This window comes from Rhopilema esculentum, chromosome 18, assembly GCF_057945365.1.
Source record: "Rhopilema esculentum isolate cy_ngs chromosome 18, ASM5794536v1, whole genome shotgun sequence".
Lineage (NCBI taxonomy): Eukaryota > Metazoa > Cnidaria > Scyphozoa > Rhizostomeae > Rhizostomatidae > Rhopilema > Rhopilema esculentum.
The window spans coordinates 1,974,494-1,990,875 of NC_142832.1; the positions used below are offsets into that span (position 1 = coordinate 1,974,494).

A 16,382-nucleotide genomic window follows, 5' to 3' on the forward strand; every position below is an offset into this window, starting at 1 on the left:
ATCCCCCTTTTTGAGATTTTTTTGAACGCCAACACTCAAAGAACTAACTGCTGAACCACGCAAAAAGTTAAAATGCTGAAAAGTCATAAAGAGAGAAAAGGCACTACTAAGTTGCATCACAAAGACTAGCGACGGTCCTTCTGAAATTTTAGTATCGGTTAAACCACAGTCAACATATTTTGCAACTTTTAGTTTGTTATTTAGAACAAAGCGCAAAGAGAGCTTTTAGATCAAGAGGACTTACTTTTAATTACTGACTCCAAACACTAACCCAAATATTGCCTCTTAATCTATATGCACCAAACATTGTTGCGTATTTTTGGACTGCAATTTTCTTTAAATTGTTGTTGATTTCGAGCCGAATTTCCTAATCATGTACAAATAGCCTAAAAGATGTTTCAAGATTTAGATGTTAGAGTCTATGATTAGGCTAAGCTCAAGAACGAATTTAGTATTGGTTTGGCACGAAACCATAATAGTTTAACAGTGTCTGATGACTGACATCTTTTCTTTTTACAAAAACCGTTTTATAAGAACACGAGCCTCAAAATTGGTCAAAAGTTAAGAACAAATTAAAAACAAGCTGGGGCTGAGCTTCTGCAAAAATGCAATTTTGAACAGCGTTTTATCTCAAAATTTCAAAAACGAGGATTTTTAGCTTTTTCGGTGAATATTCAAACTTTTCGGCAACTGAGGTTGTTTCGCTCACTTTGTTGGCAAATGAGGCCTGAGCACCTCCCTAGAGCATAAAAGCTAGCAATCACACTGCCCGCACCCTACTAATTTAAGATCAAATCAAGCACAATACAGCCTCAGAGTTTCAAAAAAATTAAAAACAGTCAGCCTGAACTTAAATTTACTGGTTATGAACTTTTTATAGCAAACCGAAATTCAAACAGCGAGAGAAAATTTAATAAAAGCGTTAAGATGACCGTTTGGGTGGGAAATAATGGAAAATTTATCAAGGTATAGTAATGGAAATAAAAAATGCTAATGTCCCTTTCGTTTCTTCATATTTTTAAGCCATATCGAACACTGCGAAACATAAAATCTGAGCTGTGGCGATAGGAGTATCTGTAATATATTTGCAACAAAAAGGCTTTTCTTTGCACAAACCTGTAAGATTTCAGTAAGGCGAACTTGGAAACACTTACTTTCTGCTCGCTTACTCAAAACTGTTAATTCTACTGAGTGTTATTAGAGTATTTCTTTAAAATTTGGGTCGCACGTTTTTCGTACTGCAAAAGGTCAAATTTCGGATACCATTTCGTAACATGTTGCAGCAAAATACAAGCGAGAAAACTTGTCAGAATCTCTTCCAGCTAATTGCGATGTTGTATAGGGAACAATTAATACTGTAGATTGCTCAAACAGCATTTCATCTCCGCTTGCACATTTTGCACATTTTGCAAAATCTAAAACCTCCTAATATTGACTCGGATAATAGGAATTACATTTTTCTATCACTTCAAAGAAGATGAAAGTAAGATTAAACTGTAAAAATATGAGGAGGGCTACTTTTAGGATAGACACGGAACACTGGTATAGAACCATAGCAACGCATCAAACAATTGGGTGAATTGTTCTCGTTAACTTCCTTGTTTCTTCATAGCGAGGTTGATTCATAATGTCCTTTATTTTGCTTGACGCGTTTGTCAAAGGGAAAGAATGAACAGACAACATGTATGAAGGATGACGCGACCCGGCTAAGAATCTATCCTTAGAATGGAAAACTATGAAAAATTGAAAAAGTTAGGTCAAGGTGGATGTGCTGTTGTTTATTTGGTCAAAGAAAAGGAAAATGGAAGGTAATTTTTTTAGACGTATCCCTATTTTCTTACGCGCTTTTTATAGTTTCCTAATGTGTTTGTCAGCCGAGCTGTATTTTGATTGTTTTATGTAATTCTTTCATTGTATCTGTTTTGTAAGTAGCAACTGGAAGTAGCAGTGTAATTAATTTTTAATTGTAGTCTCTAGTTTGATCTCATGGTGAATGGGGGTTTGGGGTCAGTTTACACTTTCTTGGGTTTATAACTCAACTAATTAGTGCCGTTGGAACGAAATCTATATTGAGGGGGGGGGCTCCCCATTGTATTCCTTTTCATTCAGTACACTGTTATAAGGGAGACATACTACAGTTTGACAATTATTGGGGGGGCTCCAGCCCCCAGCCCCCGGTTCCGACGGGCCTGCTAATTAACTGGTATAACTACGATTAGATTTTGCCACGTAAAGAATACCCTTTAGATCAATTTCCTTAAAAGGTATCTGGAATATCTGTTCTCATCCGTTAATTATTTGAAAGGGGAGTTAGGTAAGAATGACTCGAAATAGTGTACGTAAATTTTGTCGAAAACGTTGGGTTGTAAGATTTTTTGCTATAATTGCGAAGTAGGATGTTAAGCTTTTGTCTGAAAGCAAAGCATTTCAAATATACTCTTTTCAAGGTGTTTCAAGAATCAATGTGGTGTCAGCTTTCAATGTATGAAAAATAGTTTATATCTTTTTGCTCAGGTTGTTTGCTATGAAAGAGATACAGCTTGATTCATCAAGACCATCAAGAACAAAGGAAAATGTTTTGAGAGAAGCAAAGTATGTAGTTTTGCTAATTATTGCTATTTACAACCTAGGTTGGAAAACTTCCACATATTTTAAGTTTCCCTATACATTCAAGGCCACCCTGCAGATTATGGCAAATGCACACTAAATTTACATTTATCAATATTATGGAACACTTCTGTTCACAAGTCATATCTAGATAAAAGGAAGTTTTCTTGAGGAAAGCGTACCTGAAATATTGGCCATACTCCAGGTCAATGATCAAATTTCACAACTCAGTCCTCTTCTCTTGTACCACAACAAATGTTTTTGCTGAGGGGCAAATACCAAAATATTCTATTTGCTGCCTATCTTGAGTCCAGTGTTTAGATTGGTTAAATCTTTTTTACTTTGATGGAAGTATGGAATATTTTTATTCAGAGAATACCACCAAAAGGAGAGTGAAATTCTTGTTTCTTTACAAGAGCATACCTTAAGATAAGATAGACAAATTGCACCCATAAAATGATGGTTTTTTATTGATTTTACTTTTTTCACCATTTAGAATTCTACAGAACTTAAAACATCCACACATTGTTGTCTTTCATGACTCTTTTTTTGATCCAAAAGATGAATTCCTCTGCATTTTACAGGTAACTCAGCTTCAAACTTTAATTTCTGCATTTTAAAAAGAAATTTAACCTTAAGAGAAAGGCATTTTGTGTGTAAGAGTAACTGTTTTGTTTGTTATTATTTAGTTCTCATTATTTATATCATAGTAAATTGAAAATCATACATGCGTGTCAGTGGTAATAAATTGATAATATCAAAAGGCAATACAGAATTAAAACCTTGATTTTCATTCATGTTTATTTTTGAAACTGCAAGTTCTTTTGCTGCCTTCTTTTTTCTAGCATAGTCCTTCAGTACTGTTAGTACATTGAATTCCTACTATAGGCATAACAAATGTTGCTTGAAAATTTGTCAGTGAATGAAGTGTGACTGTAAAAAGTGCTGAATTGAACAATTATGAATAGCTGGGTCCAGAATTTAAGTAACTGTAACTGATTGTGTGACTGTAAGCAAAGTAGCTATTAGCTTAGTCAATTGTAACATCATGAAGCAGGCATCAAAAAGTAAAAATTTGTTAAGCGAAAGATACCTAGATCTTACTACATGCACATTTATACAAACAAGAACAACAACTGCATTTTCTTTGACCTGCTTTGTCATTTAGGCGCACCGGAGGTGAGGGGGTGGGGGGGGGGGGGTTGTTGGGGCAACAAGATAGATGGTTTGAAAACTACCTTAAAAGTTTGCTTATTTGTCTAGAACCAACGCCCCTACCCCACCCCAAAATGTGCTCTGGTGTTCCTGGTCTTGATACCAGCTTTTGGATAGTCTTATTAAGCATGTAACCTAATGTAGCTACAAACTTGGAACCATTCTGTTCTAAACAGCAAAATGCATGGTTTTGCACCTGCTTTATGCAATTTCAGTAATCAGATTTGTTGCGGGGAATTTTTTTGTATTGCATTTTATATTTTAATCCGTTGAGGTTGGAGAACCTTATCCTTTCCACGTGTCAGATAATGAGTGTGATATAAATTCCGTTTCATCGTTCATCCCCCTATGGTAAAGATAAAGCACCGTATCAAGCTAGTGCCAAAGATAAGCTTTTTATTGACGTTTCTAATAATTAGAGGGAGGCTCAACACATTTATCGTCATTGTTCTTTGGAAAAACAAACTTAAGCTTTTCGAATTTTCTAGATATTTATTGCTTGACAGATTTCGTAAAATTCCAAACAGTCTCGAGTGACTTTTCTTTATTCTAAATCTCTTATGCATCTTGAATAAGGCCCATAGAGCATTAGGATAAATCGAAATCATGTCTAACTACTACTAATCTGTTTTATTTGGTATAAAAAGAAAAAAGTAAAATAATCAGCTTGCGAAATGCTGGCATCATTCTTTTCGATTTCGCTATCAAGGACAGTTGCTTCAGATCAAAGTTAGGAGCAGGACATTCTGCAATCAGGATTACAAGGTGGTAAACAGACATTAATTGCCCAGTTTAGAACGTTTTTTCAATCCAGTCTCCTAAAAAGAGTCTCTTAAAATGATAGTGATTGATTGATAAATCGAAACCCGAACGAGGGCCTTAGCTTGTGTCTCTCTTCAGAGACTGCGTCTGCCATGCCTCAATTCTTACTACAGCGAGAAGAACATGTTCTTAAGATGCTTCCTGTGAATTCTACATGTGTTTCCTGTAAATTCTGACAAATATGGAGAATTTCCATAACTTTCTGACAGACTTGGTACTTAAGGGGGCTATACATCCTCAGCCCCTAGTCGAAGCTTCCTTGGATGAGAGAATGTTGTGTCACTCTAAATTTGCAGTTGATGTTTAAATTACCTTTGTTTTCAATGACAAATTTTGATAATGGAAGCAACGGATTTTGTAGGATTACTGTGACGGTGGATCAATTTATGACAAAATTCAGGAGGCCAAACTGGTATGGTTTATTTTTGTATTTTATTTCTTTCGTACAGTGGGCAAGTACTGCTACTTAGGCAGTTTTGTAATTTACTTTGTACTGGTCCGGGGCGAAGCAAAAAATATTTTTTTTCGGAGGGGTAGAGATATGATTTTGCCGACAAAAAGGGCCTGCCTCACTCGTTAAGAGTGTGGTCATAAGATAAATAAACTTATATGTTGCTTTTATGCGCTTCTATTCAAAAATTCATACTTTAGTGCCATACTTTGAAAGTTCAACTACAACAGAAATGTTAATACGTTACAATTGTTGCAAAAAATGTTACAAGGTGAGAAAACATTTTCTTCTTTTGCCCTGCAAATATACGTAATATGCCGACAGGCAAAGTGGTACAGTGCCCCCATACCCCCTTTTGGCGGCGACCCTGGTTCTGGTTGCAAGAATAAGCATTTTAATTCTCTATGTAAATTTATGCATATAATTATATGTTGGTTACGTAAAGGAACGAGGTGTTCCGGTCGAGGTGAACTCTACAGAGCCCGCACCTTAGAGTCTGTGTGGCCTGTAAAAATTGTTCACTGACTTTTATTTTATTCTATTTTATTTTTGTATTGCTACACAGAGTAATCGGATACCCATCTATGTTTCAGTTAGAATAAGCTCTTTTTGTAAAGAGCTTATTTGTAATTCAAAGGTAAATTAGAAAGCTATAATTTTTAGGATTTTGAACTGATATGACTTGAGGAAATCAAATGATTGTTTCTATTATCACGATAAGAATGTTGGCTTTTTTTCAGGCATCGGTTCAACTTGAAGAGGAAACAATAATCAAGGTTATTTTCTCGTTATTGTTATGTAATCAATTCTCGTTAAATATTCGCAATTCCACTACTGTTTCTTTAAATAAGTTAGAATTTTTCTTCATTACACAACATTTCTTTATATGTGATTCGTGAAATTTTTTTAGGAAAGCCTTTTAACATTGTTTTTTGGAAAACCAGAGCAAATAGCTCTAGCTATTCCATTTCAAATATTTTGATTTCAACAAATCAGTTTTCCAGGAATAACAGAAGATGGTGATGATTTTTGCTTTTTGAACCGAGATTCTTTAATTTTATAACTTTTCTCGTTTTACAGTGGTTTGTACAAGTAGTCATGGCTGTTCAATACCTCCATTCAAACAGAGTCCTGCATCGGGATATTAAAACTCAAAATATTTTTCTTATGAAGAATGGAATTGCAAAGCTAGGTACGCAATCATTTCCATTTTTCTTGAACAGTTGTCTCTCTGACATCTAATTCCTTCTTATTTAACTGTTATCTGCACTTTATTTATCTATTATCGTTTGTGTTTTTATTTGAGAAAATCTGAATAACGCCTTGATCTGTTTCAAGACTGGCCCCTCTCTCCATCTCATTTTAAAGCAAAGAGTGATTGTTTTCATGAGGGTTTTCTCTTTTTAGCTTTGTTTTATTTCACTTCAGTTGAATCTTTGGTAACCGAACCTTGATTTCGATTAGAGCCACAAAGCTTGTTCGTATCCTACCCTTTAAAGAGTGAAACATTCATTAGTAAATACCGCCAGATAAGTGACATTACCCAAGAGCCCCGAGCCTGATCTCAGGATAGAATAAAAATCGCTCAGGGCCGGTAAAATCGGAGGGGGCGGAGGCATGGCCCCTCCACTTTCTGCAAAGCAAATTGACGTTTTTTTAGGCAAAAGTGGAAAGTGGTTTAGTCTACCATTCTGTCAGTAACTTTGCCTAGTATTCCCTTTAATATGCTCTTAATATTTGTTTGGTTTCTATATCTTTACCAAAGAAGACCAAAAAAATTGAACATGGGAATTTGATCGCAGGAACATTGGACTTGGTTTGGACATCTATGCATAAATATTTAGTTGATGTTATTCTTTAGTTGATCTACGAAGCATTGCATAAATATGCTTCCTTGCATTGAGCTGATTTATTTCTCATTATATTGCTTGCTTTTTCAGGTGATTTTGGTATTTCTAAAGTAATGGACAGTACTGTAGACATGGCGCAGACTTGTGTTGGCACCCCATGTTATCTAAGCCCAGAAATGTGTCAAGATTCACCCTACAGCTCAAAAGCAGATATGTGGGTGGGTATGAAATTTCTTCTTTTGCAAGGCGGTTTTAAGACATTTTATTTTCATTCCTTCCATCCTTGATGTTTGAAAGTTCCTTGAAATGGTTTGTAGCTTGCCAAGTGTCATTATGTTAACAGGAGCATCCAAGGGCGGATCCAGAGCAAACTTGAAGGAAGGGCAGTTTGTAGTGGGGGCGCTGAAAAATTTTCAAAAATTGATGACGAAAGAACTCTGTATACAACAATTTCAGATCCATTTTCGGAATAAACAACATAACTTTGAAGTAATCCTTGAAGAAAATTAGCCTATTGGTCTCAGAAACTTTTTCACCTGATTCTCATTCTTCAAAAGGGCGCACAATTTCCAAAAAGGGGCGCCATACTTGCCTCAACTCGTCGAGGGAGGGGCAACTGTTCCTAGTTACCCACCCCCCCTTAAATCCGCCACTGGGAGCATCCTAATAAAAAAAATATATCCCACAACATACTAGAAGCTTTTTCGTCTGACACTCCTCAGAGTATCTTTAAAACGATTTTCTATCGTGTCCTTTCATACCCTTCCTATTCTCAGCATCCTATTCTGACGTTTTATACTCAGAGGAGTGTCAGACAAAAATGCTTGTAGTTTGTTATTAAATGTTTGCTTTTTTCAAAGCCATTTTCAAGCTCTGTACCGCCGAAAATTGTTCATAAAATATATCCAGTATCGTTGTGACCTTGAAATTAAGCGGTAATCATAAGGTTAGAAAATCTTGCATTTTGCCAAACTGAACCACCTTTTTTCGCCTCACAATTTGTTGCAATAATTTGTTAGAAGCGATACACCATTGTCATAAATTGTGATTTAAAATCGCAACTAGAACTACTATTGTCCTCTGTTGGTCTTCTATAGATCAATGTTTTATTATGAATGAAGTTCTGGCCCAACATTTCTTTCTAGTTTAAATAAGGTTTTCCTAAGTTCGTATTACAGAAATTGCTCTTTAATTTCCAGAAATTTAGTTTTCATGCTAAGCAAATCAGTTCCCCTGCATCAATGTCTTTCATTTTGTCCTTTTCGTAGAATTTTGAAAAGAAACTTGACTTATGCCTAGGTCAAATTTCCGTCCTTAAACCAAACCTAAAAAATTTCAACGTTCAGTACTGTTTACAGGTTACTGAAAAAAAAACAGAAACTAATATTCGACTACAAAAATTCTCACTCATTGTAAACTTTCTCTTCAGTGAAAAATTTTTGCAGGCAAAAGTATTTTCGTCTAACTTTCTAAAAAGGGCATTGTATTCAGCCTGGAACGCGGTTAAAACAGATTCAATTTCAGCACAATGTCCTCTCATAAAAGAATATTGACATCTTACCTAAAAATGCGTAAAAATGTTATCATATGACAGCAGAACCCTTTGCGAATTACTGAAAAAATATCAATTTGGGTATCATTCACACATTCATGTAGAAGTCAAGAATCTCTCTAGATCCATTAAATGCTTAGAGATTCTTTTTTCTTTTCACTCAACTCTTCAACACACTTTCAATTAATGTGCGATAGGATCTTATTGAAATACTTTATAATATTCGAGACATAATTACACAGTTTAATGTTTTCTTTTTTAGGCCCTTGGTTGTGTTTTGTATGAAATGTGCATGTTAAACTACGCCTTTGAGGCCACAAGCTTGCTTTCGTTATACTACAAAATCGTCAATTGCAATTATGAAGTATGTATCATACTTTGCTATGAATTTGAATCATGCTATGAATATTTTGCTATGAATTGGCGGCCTGATATGAACTTTTTCTGCATCATTGCTGCATTTAGGACCTAGATATAGCTTAAAAATCCAAGAATAAACAGAAATTTGAAAGCCCTTACTGTTATTGCAAACTTGAAAATTTGAGAAAGAATCATTGATTGATAGTCTTGTAATCTTTAAAATTGTGTTGTATTTTCTTTGTATTATATTATAAGGCTTTTTGATTGTGTTTAGATTTTAGTAAGCTATCAAGTTTCTACGAACGTGTTTAATCTTTGTTCACATTGTATTACTTAATCACATATCACAGATTAATTCGTATTTAAGCTAATCTTGGTTGAAATGCTTTAAATTTACATTTCAAATTTTACTCTACGTAGAAATTATGCCATTCTACAAAAACCGAAATTTTAACCGAACACAGCTACACAAATTTCAACCTACGTGTGTCAAAATGAAATAAAATGAAGGGAAATGAATGTAAATAATAACCATATGTAATTTCCAATGTAAATAACCATAGTTTATAAAATTCTCCACAGCCAATTTCTGGAAATTTCTCAAGAGAGTTAAATACTTTAATGACCAGATTACTATGCAAGTCACCAGACAACAGACCAAGGTAAATGCTGATCAAAATCTTTTAAAACTTATTTTCTAATTATTTTTACTTTGCACCATTTTTTTATGTCTGTATGAAAATTCAGTATCTGGTTTTTTTTTATAAAATTTATGGATGAGTTTATTAAATTCTCAAGAAAAGATGTCTTGAAATCATTAGCAGGAATTCAGTACAAGGTAGCAGGACTTGTTAATGCTCCTTTGCCTCACGATTTCCGCTTTGGATTATAACAATTTCTTCATAGTCTAGTTAATGTTTTATCTATCATCCGGCAAATGAGCAAAATTTGGTTTCTTGTTGAAAGCCTTAGCATTCTTTCAGCGCTACAGCCATTCTCAACGACCCTTTTATTCACGAAAAACTTTCCAAGATGGTTACTGAATACAAACATCGACAGGAAGAAATTACTGTCAGGTTGGTAAAAAGTTTTGTCATCTTCTTTGCTGTTATTTTTTAAGGTTTTACTCACGGTACCTCCCTGGAAAATAAGGGTTTCTCGATTGACAAGACCACTGTATTGAAAAATCGAAATGAAATGAAAATTCAGGGGCATGTTCTACAAAAACAACAGAAAATGGAAACCCTGGTGTCGGAAAATAACAAACAAACGACCCTCTGGCATGAGGTTTTACTAGGCAAAGCAAGACAAAGATATAGTATGATCTATTTGGATCCTATCTCTTTAGGTAGGGAGAGTAAATAATGGGACCATGCAATGTAGGGCTAGGGATGTGATGGTATTAAGAAAACAGGGGTATTTCTAGATCTGTGTTTGTGCTGCAAAATACCTACTCGCAGCTATCTGCACGTTTTGTGATTATTTCTTTCCAGTGTTCAGAGGTACGTTCATTGAGTCCATGAAAGTACCAGTTTCGTGTTAGATCAGACATACTTGGTCCTAGATCTATGACTCAATTCTACGGCTCGGGAGTTTCCGTATCTTATTTCTTCATCATAAAGTAACCATATAGGCTAATGAAGTACTTGCTATGTGTGATCTTTCGGTTTTTATTAGACATCAACGTTTTAAGGACAATAAGAATCGACCGTCTTCGGCTGCAAGTAACCGGGAACTCAGACCAAATTCTGTAGGCAAGCGGTGTCAATCTGCAATTGGCTTAAGAAGCATGCCACAAAATAAAGAAGCAGCACCTTCATCGAAAATCGCCCAGGAAGGTATGTTGTAGATGTAGAAATTTTCATGTCCTGAATTTTTTCTGTTAACTTCCTTGTTTTCTAGTTTTTCCCTGTGTCTTCTTTTTCGAACTTGTCTCTAACTTCCATTCTTTAGTATCGTATACCCAGGGTACCAGATCCTCAGAAAGGAATGAAGTCGAACTGTGGAAGAGCACATTCAAGGAGTAAAAGACTTTAGAAGAAGGGTGACCCTCTTTCCTCCCTCTCTTCTCTTTTACGGTTTTCCACTGTTCGACCCCACTCTTCCAATAAGGCCAACATACAATGCCTGCCAAAGGTCTTGGTACATTGGGGAATGATTGTATGTAGTGTAAAGGTCTTGGTACTTTGGGGAATGATTGTATGTAGTGTAAAGGGATGTTTATCAAAGGTATAAGCAGCGTAACTTTGAACTGGCAAGAAGGTGAATCCCACAATTTTGTAGCAAGTAACTTTTCTCTCTGTAGATAAATCAAATTTAATGTCAGCAAAGGATACGGGTAACTACGCGGATGACTTTGTGGAGGAGAGCGATTCTGATTATTCTGATGATTTTGACGAAGTTGAAATCGAGGATGACCTGGGAGAGAGTGACAACGAAGATGAGAAGGAAAATACGAATGAAAGTGGGGTTATTGATCAATATCCAGATGATTTTGAGGAACTCGGCGAAGAAGATGAACAGGTATTTTGCTTCAATATATTGTTTACAAAAATGGTTAGAGAATCTGAATTCGGGTTTGAATGTTCATCAAATATTGGGGAGAGATTGACCAAGGAAGACATGGAGGTCGAAAGAAGGAATGACGATAACGGAAAGGAATGGAGGATTTTAGAGAAAGAGATTGGTTAAAATTATAACCTAAGAACCATTTTTTCGATACACAAAAAAGACTGACTAGATAAACCTAATCAATGTTGCAAATTAATTTTGCTATGTCAGTGAAAAACGTGCCAGCACCTGCGGCCGATTGCGTGAAGGTCACTTACACTTAAAATTTTGTAGCTTTAAAAAAATGTTCCATGGAGGCGATAAAATTCATTTTTTTCAAGTAGCATAGGGATGGATATGGAAATATGAAAATATAAAAATTAAAAAAACTGTTTGAATGGGCTTTAGATAATCATAGAGAATGAAACTTCGCTTTGAAAGAGATAGATCGCAATATAAACTGATGATAATGAGGATCATAAGTCAATGGATGCATCTGGAAGACTACACAAGTGATTATATAGGGCCTTCTGACACCCTGCCCCCTTCCACGCTCGTTTAAGTCCTGGTCACTTGTTTATCATTATATTGCAATAGTTTTCAAGCATTTTTCATCTGCCTCCTGGATGACTAATGACAGTTTAATTTAAAATGACAAGATTAATCTTCAACATTTTTCAGGAGATTGAGGATTTATTAGATAACGCTGAAGATGTACTTCAGGGACAAGAAGGTACTTTTGATATATTGTTGTCGTTATACAATTTTTCCTGCAGCTATTCAAAGTGTCGGACTTGAAAAGGAATTTTTTTCACGGAAAAGGAAGCATTTTTTTCAGAAGCGCAATTGCTGCAAGGCTAAACGCTATAGCTCTTCCAAAAGCACATAGTGTGTCGGTGAATTCCAAAGAAAATAAGTAAGAAAATTTCAGCGTTTCGCCCCTTCCTTAAAATATAATTTACTCTCACGATGCCCTTAAGAACATTGTTTTAATGTGAATTTTTTTATCGGCAAAAAATTTCATGGCTAGATATATCACTTAGACATCTAAGCAGGAAACGATATCCTCCAGATATAATACAATCAAATTTATCAGAGAACTTCTATTATATAATGTGATTTTCCACATTTATTTATCCAACTTTTCTTTAAGACTACGACAAACCACCTCGGAATTACAAAAAACAGACATACTCAAAAAGTTGCCCCTGAATCTAGCTGATAAAAGTTGCTATTAAGTTTTTGATTATAGAAAAATATTGTGAACATATCAGTATCATATTTCTTATATTTTTCCACGGTCGTGCTTTTTTTGCTTACGACGTAGCTTTTCTTGTAATGACAGTTATTTTGCCTTTCCAGCATACGAAGATTTTGTGGATGATCAACCAGGTGATGGAAGTTCAAATATTGCAATGCTACGAGAGTAAGTTTATAAATTTACGTTTTAACCCGTATACAGGGACCGCCAAACCGGGGGCTGAGAGGGGCTGAGGGGGGCTGAGGAGTACTTAGCTAAAACCATACACAAAGCGCCCTACTCTTGGCTTTTAGCGTGTTTAGCCTCCACCTCCCCCAAAAAAGGTCAAGCCCTTGCAGTCCGTAATGTGCTCTACGGTCTTGCCTGTATACGACTAGGAAACTCACATTTATATGACACTTTTACACAAAGCCAATGATACATTGACGATGGTCCTTCAAATAAAATATTAGGTAAGCAGTTGATTTGAACTCTAAAACAGAGATTTTAGTTTGTATTCAAACTAGATAAAGGGGCAGCATACAGAAGAATTATTGCCAATATCTCTGAAAAGTCTAAAAAATGTTGGTCAGGAAAACGCTTCAAGAAGTGTTTTGTTGAAGGTCAGCTAAGGTTTTCGAATGATCTGAGAAAGATCGCCCTTATTTTCTGAAAAAAGTGCTATTTCAAACTTTAAACATGCAGTCATAGTGAAGATTTCTGTGCTCAGTGCCATATTGACAGAGTTGTACACGTTTTAATATGGTGAACACAGGGATGCCGAGCACGTTTAGGGGTGGGTGGAGGGATGGTTCTAAAACTTTCATGGTAGTTTTTCCTCCTTCATCTTTGATGCCACAACATTAACATCACACAACATGTAAAAGTGTCATAAAAAGGCCAGGGGGCTACAACCCTCCTAACCTGGAACACAATGGTTCTAAGGTGTCATTACGGTTGCACGATAAGCTTGAAACTCTGGAGCTTGAAGCTTGAAACTCTGGAGCTTGAAGCTTGAAACTCTGGAGCTTGAAAGCTTGAAACCGTCCTATTTTCATTTGTCCCACAGTATAAATTCACTTCTACACAATTTTTTGTTTTAAACTACTGCAATATCTGTGTGTCTTTCAGGCACTGTCGTGAACACCTTGGTAATACTATGTTCAATAAGGTGGAACAAATTTGCAAAGTTGGACATGACCAAGAATTTCTTGGGTGAGACTACTTTCTTTTTCCTTTTGAGATTTTCTGTCACCCTGGCATTAGGGTAAAAGACCCTAATTTCAACCAGCAGGAGACAATTAACTATGACTAATTGGTTAGATCTGGGATTTTGAAATTTAATGGTTCTTTCATCATTTCTAGGTCCGAGTTTCAACGAATAGCTGGTTCAGAGATGCTTGATACGTGTTTCCTCGTCAACGAGCTCGTCATAAGGGATACAGAAACAACGTAAAAGTCAAGTTAACCATTGGGATGGCAAGGTACCGTTGGCTGTCATACATTTTCTGAACACTTCAGTTTTTGATCTATTGTTGGGCCTGCCAATTGGTTAATGAAGCTTCAACCACCCTCTATGTAGATTGAACTCTAATTGATAAAGAGAGCCTAGAGATATGAAGAATAATTGCAATGCTACCTTTTGATCATACTCAAAAATGAGTCTTCTGTAATTTGTGTTTTTTAGCATGAATCATACCTATGTTGGTCTTTCTAATGTAAAAAGCAGGGTACGCTAATATCTATTCTTGAATTTTTCCTCGAATTTCTTATGTTGTTTTCACTTCATATCTTGGGTTAAAAAGTGTTCCCCAATTTTTTTCACATATCATCGCAGAATTCAAGAAGATCCGAGTGCTGGCTAGCAAAGTTTTTCAAAACAGGTTTTACCAAAGGAGTACCATCCGCTACTCGGAAATAAGGCATTTTTACATGGTCCACTGTTATATACTGTTTGGAAATTAAGAGAGATTCAACGGAAGTCTGATAACATTCTTAATTTGTTTAACCGGTTTTAATGAGTATTAAAGATATTTTTGGCGTGTGTAAATATTTACTATAGTGGTTGCTGATATTTTGAAATGAATGATACTAAAATTGTAGAAAAAGGATTCTTTTCATTGCCTGTTTTTGTTCTTGGTTTGAATAGCACAGTTTGTAAGATCTTCATGCAGCGTTGGGTATGAATTTTCTTTATTAAGAATGTTTGTGCCATTGAGATTGGCTTTTTCAGTATTAAACATAGGCGTAAACTTGGGGGGGGGGCTCTGGGGCTTCAGCCCCTCCTGACGAAAACCAAGCGGGGGGGCCTGAGCCCCCCTGGAAAATAAGTAAGTGCTTTACCAATTTTTAGATTAGTTTGTTATATTATTGGTTTCACGCATAAGATTTGTTGCATTAGATAATTGCGTTTACAGCAAAATAAAGTATGAAATTATTGTGAACATAAGGTCAGATCCAACTCGAGGCCAATCCTTCAGAGAGGCTGGAAGCATCAGAGGAAAGCAACGTGCGATCTTTGCTGACGTGATAATAGCAGCTGCCATTAGGAATTGTCATTAATTTTTTGAGCCCCCCCTCCCCCCTGAAAAAAATGCAAGTCTACGCCTATGGTATTAAAGATTCATTTTGAAGGTTGATTTATATTTAATCTTTTCAAAAATATTCACTTTGTGGATTAACATTGAGCAGTTTTTTATATGAGTACACAAAAAGAAAATATTATAGATTTTTGAGGCTCCTTTGTTGAATGTCGATTACTTGTAAGTCCTCTTTGTTATTTGCTAGCCTTCAATATATCCTCTAGATCGTTAAGATATTAATTATTGATTTTGTCACTTGATGTTGACACCAGAGTGGGGGAGTTGATCAATGTTTGTTTAGGCAACAGTGTCGCTCCTAGCTAAAGTGGCCATGAATGAATTTCTTAGTTGTTGATTTTCTACACAAATTTGGTCGATATAGTTTAACCAGTGTCACCTTTTCTCTCGATCATAATGTATTTCTGCTACAGAAAGTTTCCTATAAAGAAATTATTTCAATACCAATTTTAAATATATTTTTAGAAAGATCTGACAACAAGGATCACAAAAATTAGGAGTTTAACACCTCTTTATAAATTTTAAACTTGAATTTAATAAATTGCAGAATTGATAGACGATGTTTGAAGTTGATCCTGTTTTCTTACAGATTTTGCCAGGGGCACCAAAATTTTGAAAAATGCCTCTTTCTTAGATGTACCTTAGTGTCCCTTCCTTTCTGTGCCCCTCCAACTTAGGAATGCTTCTGATGTCTCTGGAATGGGTTGTCTCCCCGGCGTGTCCAGTGTTTTCAGAGGTTTACAAAAGCTCATCTGGAAAATCACCGATAAAGGGATGGCTTCTTTTGTCAGGCCTAGTACAGCGAAACTTAGAGGAAGATATACTGCTTGGTATTTGGAAAGAGTACCGCCTCAATATGATTCAATACAAAATTTAGAAGGAAAGAAGGCTCTTACATGTAATGTAATTTACATCTCAGTTATATTTATTATTTCATTACAATGAAAAGGTTATTAAATGTTCACATAAAAGTCAGAGGAAAGGGGTCTTTTTAAGATCTCACGGTACACCTCTGAATGAGAGTGGCCACGTCAGGGCGTTTCCTCGGCCAAAAGTTTCCCCTTTACTTGTCTTGTGGACAATTTCAGTGCTTTCATATCGGCACTTAAAGTATTCAGTTTCAATATCTAAGGGT

General features: G+C 35.7%; 1 protein-coding gene across 2 annotated transcripts; it reads left to right on the plus strand.

The window, feature by feature from the left end:
* Positions 1-1,626: 1,626 nt before the first annotated feature.
* On the plus strand, positions 1,627-14,898 carry LOC135696739 (serine/threonine-protein kinase Nek1). Of its 2 annotated transcripts, none has more exons than XM_089113713.1 (17): positions 1,627-1,808; positions 2,515-2,592; positions 3,104-3,191; positions 5,006-5,056; positions 5,836-5,871; positions 6,176-6,287; positions 7,036-7,163; positions 8,760-8,861; positions 9,440-9,519; positions 9,841-9,933; positions 10,535-10,695; positions 11,163-11,380; positions 12,089-12,140; positions 12,770-12,833; positions 13,779-13,862; positions 14,013-14,131; positions 14,485-14,898. In XM_089113713.1, exons 1-16 carry the CDS (start codon positions 1,726-1,728, stop codon positions 14,101-14,103), a joined length of 1,521 nt encoding a protein of 506 aa, XP_088969839.1. In that variant the 5' UTR covers positions 1,627-1,725; the 3' UTR covers positions 14,104-14,131; positions 14,485-14,898. The 2 variants fall into 2 exon arrangements, with proteins under 2 accessions (XP_088969839.1, XP_065072303.1); XM_065216231.2 differs by having other exon boundaries at positions 14,475-14,897.
* The last annotated feature ends 1,484 nt before the right edge of the window (positions 14,899-16,382 follow it).